General features: G+C 35.5%; 2 protein-coding genes across 2 annotated transcripts; both read left to right on the forward strand.

The window, feature by feature from the left end:
• Positions 1 to 146: 146 nt before the first annotated feature.
• LOC123890902 (kinesin-like protein KIN-14S) lies at positions 147 to 5,610 on the forward strand. Its single transcript, XM_045940638.1, has 12 exons — positions 147 to 842; positions 938 to 1,009; positions 1,870 to 2,012; positions 2,131 to 2,227; positions 2,323 to 2,586; positions 2,679 to 2,958; positions 3,304 to 3,465; positions 3,738 to 3,953; positions 4,047 to 4,084; positions 4,182 to 4,345; positions 4,460 to 4,573; positions 4,711 to 5,610. Exons 1-12 carry the CDS (start codon positions 836 to 838, stop codon positions 5,404 to 5,406), a joined length of 2,253 nt encoding a protein of 750 aa, XP_045796594.1. The 5' UTR covers positions 147 to 835; the 3' UTR covers positions 5,407 to 5,610.
• Positions 5,611 to 6,439: 829 nt separating this feature from the next.
• LOC123890905 (probable microtubule-binding protein TANGLED) lies at positions 6,440 to 9,224 on the forward strand. Its single transcript, XM_045940641.1, has 4 exons — positions 6,440 to 6,627; positions 6,766 to 6,908; positions 7,334 to 7,398; positions 7,738 to 9,224. The coding sequence occupies exons 1-4, from the start codon at positions 6,544 to 6,546 to the stop codon at positions 9,207 to 9,209; spliced, it is 1,764 nt and encodes a 587-aa protein (XP_045796597.1). The 5' UTR covers positions 6,440 to 6,543; the 3' UTR covers positions 9,210 to 9,224.
• Positions 9,225 to 9,614: the final 390 nt, after the last annotated feature.

Raw genomic sequence — 9,614 nt, forward strand, 5'->3', positions numbered from 1 at the left:
AAATGGTTTCGACTATGATTTAGTTCTTGAAAATATATAACATCGTTGCAAATGCTGAGATGAATAAATGTCTTCTTAGTTTTTTTTAAAGTATTATATGTGATAAATTTCTAAATGTAAAAAATCAAATATATAAACTTAAAAATATTTTTGAAGTGTTAAGGATTAACAAACAAGTCGAACTATATATAGTTCAAGTTTAGCTAATTCAATTAATGAATTTAATTTTCAGCTCAAGTTTGACTCACTTGGTCATGAATTAAGCTCAAGGTATCAATTATCGAATCAGTCTCGAACTTTGTTTGAATTGGTTTGATTCATTGACAATCCTACTCACCTTTTGTCACTTAGATAGACCATATACATATGAGGTTGCAAGACCCATAAAAATGCTATTAATCATATGCGTCGCAAAATAAATGTGATAACTGAACCAGAAGGTCCCATTGAAGTTGATGTTAAATAATATATTTTTTTATTTTTGGTTTTCACGCTGTGGTTCATAGGGGAAGGGGACCCTAGTAGTCCAGAGTCAAGTGGTTCTAGTCCCCTCCCAAATGCAGTTGCGATGGATTTAACCGTGATCCTTCCTACCAAGTCCGGCGCCAATCACCACTAAATCAACGTTAATATTTTTTTTTTTTAATGAAAACAAAATTCAAAATTGTTAAACGAACCCAGACCGGCGGCCCAGATCCATTTGTTGATAGAATTAGCCGTTGATTAGCCGTCCGATCCCAAAATTCAAAATCCCACTCTCAACCGCCACTTTCCATTTCTCAATCGAGCTCGAACGAACGAACAACCACCGCTGAATTCTTTCTCAAACTCATTCATGGAAGGTATTCAATCGCTTTTTCCCTCACTTCATTTCGCTTTTTTCACTAAGTAATCACGTTCTTCTTCTTCATCTTCTTCTTCTTCTTCTTCTTTACAGATCGAGTAATTGACATGCTTACAGAAAAGTTCAATCGATTTGTCATTCACTGCAATTCCAACTCCGAACCAGGTTTCCTTCTTTTTCTTTCATTTCTTATTATACTTCACTTTCATTTCTCGTTTCAATTTCAATTTTCATTTAGGTAATATTAGTTATTTAATTTGTATGGTTAATTAAAACCTAGAAAAATTATTTGGAATTAGATTTGTGTTATGATCTGTTACAATAATAGTAATTAAAAGTAAGTCAAAGATTCTAGTATATCACAAGATTGATTGATTGATTCTTGGTCAGCGTTGGAGTCCTTTGTTTTCAAGTTTATTTGGAAGTGCGGTGAGTGCTCTGGCCTGGCAATTGTGTTTGTTTGGATAGAATTCCTACTAGGGACAATCTTTGTCAGAGAGGTTGTAATGGATTATATACAACGTCTTTCTTGGCAATGGTATATGAACAGCACTGCAAAATCCCCATGTTTACTTTATGAATGGGTCTGGAATCCGGGTGACTGCATGCTTCGATGAGGTTGTGTTTTTGTATCTGCTTCTCTCCGTTCTGCAATCCTTTTTTTCTGGCTGGTGTGGCTGGTGTCGCAGGTTGTTTTTGCGTCCGGTTTGTGTCCTGTGGTGGGGTTCAGGTTGTGGTTGCCGTGAGTTTTGTTTGGTGTTGCTGGTGTTTATTGTGTTGCGGCCTTTCTTTCTGCTTGCCTTGTATTTTTTTTCCTTTCTGCTGCTGTTTTTTGGGGCGCTTAGGTAGCTTTGTTGGTCACTGCTGAACCTTATCTTGTATCTGTTCTTCTTTTTGGCCTTAGTGTACCTCTTGTGCATTAATGTGCCTTTTAATAAATCTTTTTTTTTTGTTGTCCAAAAAAAAAGAGATTGATTGATTCTTATTTTTATTTTATTTTTTGGTTAATTTCTGTATGTTATTAGATAATTCGTCGGAACAATTGAATGAAACCTCTGATGATATGTATGAGAATACTATGTCTAGTGGAGTCCATGAAATTTCTCCTCAGCAGGGTCATACTCTCCCAATATTGAAGAAAGTTATTGACCTAAGTACTAAAGCTCAGGTAAATTGTGAATGTTGGTTTATTTGCTTATCAAGTAAATGAATCTAAATCCTTCTGGTTAAGTGGTTATTACTTTTGTTAATGCTTTTGTGGTTAATGGTTGTCATACATGTTTCAGAACTTGAAGAGAGAACATGGTTCCCTTAGTGATCAAGTGAAGCTTACATTTGAGTCCTTTCCTGGTCTAGATGTTTTAAAGTCTGTTCAGCTTCTGGGTAAGGCTCTAACTAACATATGCGTAAAATTGAGTATAATCTCTGATACTCTATGATTATGTTTTTACTAGGATGTTTTTTTGGTTTGTGACTAGGTGCTGAATATGAAAATTTGAAAAGAAAGTACTTAGAGGAGTCACTTGAGCGTAGGCGGCTTAACAATGAAGTGATAGAACTCAAGGGAAATATAAGAGTTTTCTGCAGATGCAGACCGTTAAATGAAAATGAAATTGCTAATGAATCAGCGGTATCTGTTGTCAATTTTGAGTCAGCTTCTGAGGAGCTTCAAGTTATTTGCTCTGATTCTTCTAAAAAACAATTTAAATTTGATCACATATTCAAACCTGAAGATAATCAAGGTAGAATGTTTTGGTGGTTTTTTCATTGAAAATGTTATTTCATACATATCATGGCTGATGCTTAATCATATGTGTATTATTTTATCATGCAGAGGCTGTTTTCGCACAAACAAAATCTATTGTTGCTTCAGTTTTAGATGGATATAATGTTTGCATTTTCGCATATGGTCAAACTGGAACTGGTAAGACTTTTACCATGGAGGGAACACCAGAGCATCGGGGAGTTAACTATAGAACCCTTGAGGAATTATTTCGGATTTCTGAAGATAGACAAGGCACGATGAAATACGAATTGCTTGTTAGTATGCTGGAGGTTTACAATGAAAAGATAAAAGATCTCTTGGTCGGAAATCCTTCTGAAGCCACTAAGAAGTGAGTTTATTCTTCTGATTTAGCGCTATAATATAATTTATCTTCACAAATTTAGCTTGTACTGTTTCAATGAAGGACATATGCTTTTTATTTGTTATCTCCGCACCTTCTTTCTTAGGTTTGTAAGTCTTGACTCTTGATAGAATTGGTTCTTAAAAATGTAAAGAATATGTTTATATTGCAGTTCCTTAAATCCCAATCCCCCAATGTGGGGTGAAGTACCAAGGGTAGAAAGAATGTACAAAAAGAATATGTGGCCTCAGGATTCTGATACCCCACCCCACCATTTCTCATCCCCTTTTAATCCTCACTAGCTGTTCTCACTCACTCACCAATGAAATGTAGGTTGGAGGTAAAGCAAGCTGCAGATGGAACCCAAGAAGTCCCAGGACTTGTTGAAACTCGTGTTTATGGAGCAGATGGTGTTTGGGAAATTCTGAAGTCTGGAAACAGAGTCAGATCAGTTGGTTCCACAAGTGCTAATGAGCTTAGCAGTCGTTCTCATTGGTATGTCTTTATTCTTTCAGATGAACTGATTTGTATTTGTATTTTTTTACTTCTCCAAGCCTTGAATTTTCAATCATATATTACTTCTCCAAGCCTTGAATTTTCAATCATATAACTGACAGTGTTTTTCCTTGAATTGCTGGCAGAGACAAAACTCTTTTAATTTATAAATACATTAAGTTATTATTAGAATTAGAATGGAATTAGCAAGGCAGATATTACTTGTATGTCATTGTGGATTGTGGATAACAAATAGGTGGTTTTACATGCAGTTTGGTGCGGGTAACTGTTCTGGGGGAGAATTTAATCAATGGCCAGAGAACAAAAAGTCACCTTTGGCTAGTAGACTTAGCTGGCAGTGAACGTGTAGGGAAAACTGATGCTGAAGGAGAAAGGCTGAAGGAATCTCAATTCATAAATAAGTCTCTATCAGCACTTGGTGATGTTATTGCAGCACTTGCGTCCAAATCATCCCACATACCTTATAGGTAATTGTCTTTGATCTCATCCGTAACAACATTCTTACATAATGATGCTTTATCTCATTACTATTTGCATTCTTTTTTATTTTACTGAGACAGGAACTCGAAGCTCACTCATATACTTCAGAGCTCGTTAGGTGAGGATTCACTTCAGCATTATGCTCCTTTGATGCGTGCATTTTTATCTTTTTACTTATGATGATTTATTGATGTTGATCTTGGACTAAAATGCAGGAGGTGATTGCAAAACTCTAATGTTTGTCCAAATAAGTCCTAGTTCAGTAGACTTAACAGAGACACTTTGTTCACTGAATTTTGCTACGCGTGTTCGAGGAATTGAGAGTGGCCCAGCCCGCAAACAAGTAGACCTCACTGAGCTTATGAAGTACAAGCAAATGGTAGGCTAGAGTTTAATTGTTCTTATTTGACAGATAACAATGATTCTTTATTGAGGGGAATATAAATAACCGTGATTTTTATTTCCTTAAAACTGAAAATCTGGTCATAAACAGGCTGAAAAGTCCAAACACGATGAGAAGGAAGTTAGGAAATTACAAGATAACTTGCAGTCAGTGCAAATGAAACTAACCGCAAGAGAACTCATGTGCCGAAATCTTCAAGACAAGGTATAACCATGACGTGTTTATAATAGATATTGACTTATTGGTATGTGATAGAATATTGTGTAATAATTACACAATATTCTATCATTATGCATGCACTTGTCACTTTACTCATCTAATATGTGGTTGAATTTTAAAAGGTTCGGAATCTAGAGAACCAGGTTGCAGAGGAGAGAAAAGCTAGATTAAACCAAGAAAGTCGATCACTTGCTACAGAGAATACCAAAAAGAGGACATCACTGATTCCTTTGGAAAGACCCCCATTAAGAAGAATTAATAATTCCTTGCCTCCACCACCCGAGAGAAGGCCCTCCTCATGTAACACTTCCTTAAATGGAAAGGAAAACATTGCCAGAACGACCTCAATGACTACAAGAAGAAGGGTGTCTGTTGCTGCAAAACCTCCAGCTGCACCGTCACAAACACAGCAGCCCCTTCAGCCTAGGAGGCGAGTTTCCCTGGCAACATTTCATCCTGAAACAACTTCTGATGCCACTACTTCACTTCATACCTCTGCTTCTCAATTCATTAGTGGAAGCAATGTTCACCAACCAATGATAAGGAGGAACAACAGGAAAGCTCGGTATTCAAGTTTGTTCACCCCGACAACATCGTCAAGCGAAACAACACCAACTTTGGATAAGAGCCGCAGTAGGTTTGCTGGCAGTCCAACACAGGCAGCAGATTCGCGGATGATAGCTAGGCATCCACGCCCAACTGTGATTGCGCTGCAACGTAAATCTTTAGTATGGAGTCCTCTCAAGTGGAGAAGAGGCGCGGAAAGTAGCAGAAAGTCATCACTCTTGCCATCTCGGCCTTCCACCCAAATGCGATGATCTTTGTTTTCTCAAATAATGACATATACTTCGTCAACATTCATCGTCGTCTTTGTTCTTTGCTTCTTTTATGAAAAGGAGTACTCAGGGATTTGTCAGGAAATCTTTGTTTCCTCAAACAATGTAATATACACTACACTTGTAGTGTTTGGAACTAAATTGATTCCTAACGTGAGAATGAAAACAAGTTGACTTTTTGATAAACTTTTTTATGTTTCTGGTGTGTTAGGAGTTAGGACATGGTTTTGAAATGCATAAAAGTGAAACAAGCTCAGACCCTCAACTTCACCAGTTTTAAATGCCACATTAGGTGCCACCTATTCTCATTAACCTTAAGAATTTTATGTTTTTAAAATATAAAATAACTGGTTGGCGAGGATGATAATGATTCATCCATCATAATGTTGGTGAGGATCTATATTTGTGGAGAAAAAGAAACAAACCTGAAAGAATTCAAACCGAAAAAACAATTTATAAAGTTTTTGGTAAAGTTGAAAATGAGGTGAAAAAATAAAATGTAAAAATTTAAATTCTTTCCATTTCTTTTATTACCAAAGTTTTTAAATGTTTTTGACCCACTTAATATCACATTTTTACATTTATATTTTCAAAATAATATAATAATGGAGAGAATGGAAAGAATAGAAAATGAAGAGGATTCTAACTCGGGGCAAAGATATAATTATATTGATGAGAGTTAAAAATTTATTTATTTTGGGTAAACAAAAGCAATCAATTTTTTCTCTATTTTCCTTAAAAAAAAAAAGGTTTTTCTTTCTTATAAGAAAAAAGTTTTCTTTCTTAAAGACAACGGAAAAGCGTTAATGTTTATTTTTGGTAACTTTAAGAAAAAGAAAGAACAGAATCGCGCATGAAAGTAGGCAGTGGCATGTACGATGACCGTTGCAATTTACAAACACATTGGATTTGGATTCATTGGACCGTTACTTATTTACAATCATCATTATGATTATTGGCTCCTCATCAATTTCTTTGACTTCTTCTTCTTCATGTTCTCTCTCTTTCACTTCGGAAAACAACAACAATAACAACAACGTTAGTGTCCGTGTGATTGGGTCAGACACAAACAGAGAACAAAATCAGATTTTGAGAAAGACAGACCCAAACAACACAAAAATGGTCTCTAAAACCCCACCAACACAGAACAACAATATGTTAGCTGTTTTTGATCCTGTGCTAATCAGACAAACACTCAACAAGGTACTGTTATAAATAATCACTCATTTTCCTTCTTTAATCACATGCATGCCTAATAGATTATAATTACAATTTTGTTTCATTTGATCAATGTTTTCCCTGAATTTGAATTTTATGATTATTGATTTTGATTCTTTGAAGGTGGATCAATGCATGAATCGGCTACAAGAACTTCAGTTCACTGTGTCTGGTGGAACAAAGTTGGTTTCTGGAGTCAATCTTAGCCCTCGCAGTACCAGAACTTATCTCAGAACAAGTCTAAGGTGCAAGCAAGAATCTATTAGGTACATTTCATCACCATTCTTATTTCAATTTCTCAATTTTAATGTCACACATATTTACTATACTAATTTGAGATTCCATTATTGATTGATTATTAGTATTACTTTCCTTTTTGCTTCTCATTTGAGAATCGTGTAACACTATTCATACAATCTACTTTAATGATAATTTTTTATTAATATATAAAGAATAAATATTAGCATATAAGATATTCAATTTGTCAAATTTTCATAATTTTTTATAACAGATAATTAAAGATATTAGTGATCAAAGTTGTGCATTGGCATATGTGCAGAAATCTAAAACGACAAGTAAAAAGGAACATAGGGAGTATAGTATTATGATATTATGATTGATGGTTTTGCTATTAATAGTTGTATTGAAAGTTATAAACTCAATTGTTTCTGCTATGTTGCTAATTTTGAAGGATCAAGAATAGTGCACAAAAAACATCTCCACTGGGGAAGTTTCCCAAACCAGCTAATTTAGGAGGTATGGTATCTTTGTTTGCTCACTCTATTACGGTTAATTATGATTCATGCACCCTCAATTGCTATTTTTTCATAATGCCAATTATTCGGCTTCATAACATTATGTAGGATGTGAGTTGAAAATTCAAATCAATATTGAATAATAATTTGCAAAAACATAAAAACAGAAAACATTACGATGTTGCAAAATTATTATTCACGAACCTTACGATGTCGCAACACGCCAATTATTCGGCTTCATAACAATACTAGGATGTGTGAGTTGAAAATTCAAATCAATACTTTGAAAGCTCCTCAATTCATGCATTTTTCTTTTCTTAGAAGTTGTAACTTGATGCAGGTGAGTGGAGGCAAATGTCATTGCCTGCAATGCTTGTAGGTGAAACTGTTGCAGAAATTTTACAGGCGAGTCAATTTACTAGACAAATAGTTTCTGTCGACAGTGCAAAATTCTCCACCGAGGAACCGAAAACACCACTATCCCAACCCTCAAACAAGAAAGCAGACCCTGAAAACTTACAGCTCATTGCTAAAAGAAGGAAGGAAAAGCAAAATAAACAACAATCTGATTTGTCACCATCACCACCACTTCAAGGAGTGCGTTCGAGAATCAACTTCAAGGTTTCTCCTCCAGTAAAAGTAAGAGACTTTGATAAAGAGAAAGAGAATAACAAGTATTTAGCAAATAGGGTATCTCCAAGGAATAGGCCATGGGAAAGAAAGACAGTACTATTCCCTAACCCTTTGTTTTCTTCTTCCACTTCTTCTTCTTCTTCTTCACATCAACAAAAAATTTGCAAGACAAGATCACCTGTCATATCAAGAAATAGAGTAGCAACAACACCACACAAGTTTCGGATCAAATCGCCACATAAGTTTCTGATCAATTCACCAAATAGAGTAACACCACCATCACCACCACCCAAGTTTCGGATCAAATCGCCACATACGTTTCTGATCAAATCACCGAATAGAGTAACAACAACAACACCACCCAAGTTTCGGACCGAATCACCACATAAGTTTATTAATAAATCACCAAATAGAGTAACAACACCATCACCACCACCCAAGTTTCGGATCAAATCGCCACATACGTTTCTGATCAAATCACCGAATAGAGTAACAACAACGCCACCACCCAAGTTTCGGACTGAATCACCACATAAGTTTATTAATAAATCACCAAATAGAGTAACAACACCATCACCACCACCCAAGTTTCGGATCAAATCGCCACATACGTTTCTGATCAAATCACCGAATAGAGTAACAACAACAACACCACCCAAGTTTCGGACCGAGTCACCACATAAGTTTATTAACAAATCACCAAATAGAGTAACAACACCACACAAGTTTAGGATTGAATCACCGCATAAGTTTCTGAGCAAATCACCACCTTCACCCAAGAGAACTACAAGATTAAACTCTCCAAAGAGATGTGGTGCTGCATCAAAGAGATGCGGTGCTGCATCAAAATCGAGTCGACCTATCTCTCCTTCTAGATTGACTGCACCAACAAAGAACAAGAGAAGTGTGCAGAAAAGTGACGGATTAACGTGTTTGAGTTCTCCTCCAAAGAGCAAGAAAAGTGATGGATTGGTGTGTTTGAGCAACAGTTCTCCAAAGAGATCCGCTCCATCAAAATTACATGGATCTTTCTCTCCCTCGAGACTTCCAACAAGACTAGTTTCACCACTGAAGAGCAAGAAAAATGTACAGAAAGTTGATGGCTTAGTTAGTGGATCGAAACAACGGCCAGCAACAACAGTGCAATTGCCTGGTCCAAGATTTAAGCACATCTTGTGATATATATATATATATATATATATATATATATATATATATATATATATATATATATATATATATATATATATATATATATATATATACATGTTCTATTTTCAGTTCAATTTCATTGTATTCATTTCATCATAAGCAATTCTATACTATGTGCATACTATACTAGATATTCTTTAGTTTTTTCATGTCAATCTGGTCATTGACAAAATTTCTTTAGGTTTTTCATGTCAAACCAGTCATTGACAAAATTAATATACTGGGAATTTCATATCGATCCTAACAATGTACCATATTAGAAGATGCTTTGTCCGCGTGTAAAATAGTTATTATATGAATGGAACTCCAGTTCAACAAGGCACAAAAGAACAACAGAGCAACTTTAGCAGTTACTCTCATTTGATCAACACC

The sequence above is a fragment of the Trifolium pratense genome, linkage group LG6, assembly GCF_020283565.1.
Source record: "Trifolium pratense cultivar HEN17-A07 linkage group LG6, ARS_RC_1.1, whole genome shotgun sequence".
NCBI lineage: Eukaryota > Viridiplantae > Streptophyta > Magnoliopsida > Fabales > Fabaceae > Trifolium > Trifolium pratense.

What these genes read in the sequence shown, in the direction of transcription:
- LOC123890902 (XM_045940638.1), top strand. An exon ending in CTTAGCAGTCGTTCTCATTG is followed by an intron (nt 3,466 to 3,737) that starts GTATGTCTTTAT and finishes TTTTACATGCAG; the next exon opens with TTTGGTGCGGGTAACTGTTC. An exon ending in TTATGAAGTACAAGCAAATG is followed by an intron (nt 4,346 to 4,459) that starts GTAGGCTAGAGT and finishes GGTCATAAACAG; the next exon opens with GCTGAAAAGTCCAAACACGA.
- LOC123890905 (XM_045940641.1), top strand. Translation starts at nt 6,544, where the DNA reads ATGGTCTCTAAAACCCCACCAACACAGAACAACAATATGTTAGCTGTT. An exon ending in TCAGACAAACACTCAACAAG is followed by an intron (nt 6,628 to 6,765) that starts GTACTGTTATAA and finishes GATTCTTTGAAG; the next exon opens with GTGGATCAATGCATGAATCG. An exon ending in TGCAAGCAAGAATCTATTAG is followed by an intron (nt 6,909 to 7,333) that starts GTACATTTCATC and finishes CTAATTTTGAAG; the next exon opens with GATCAAGAATAGTGCACAAA.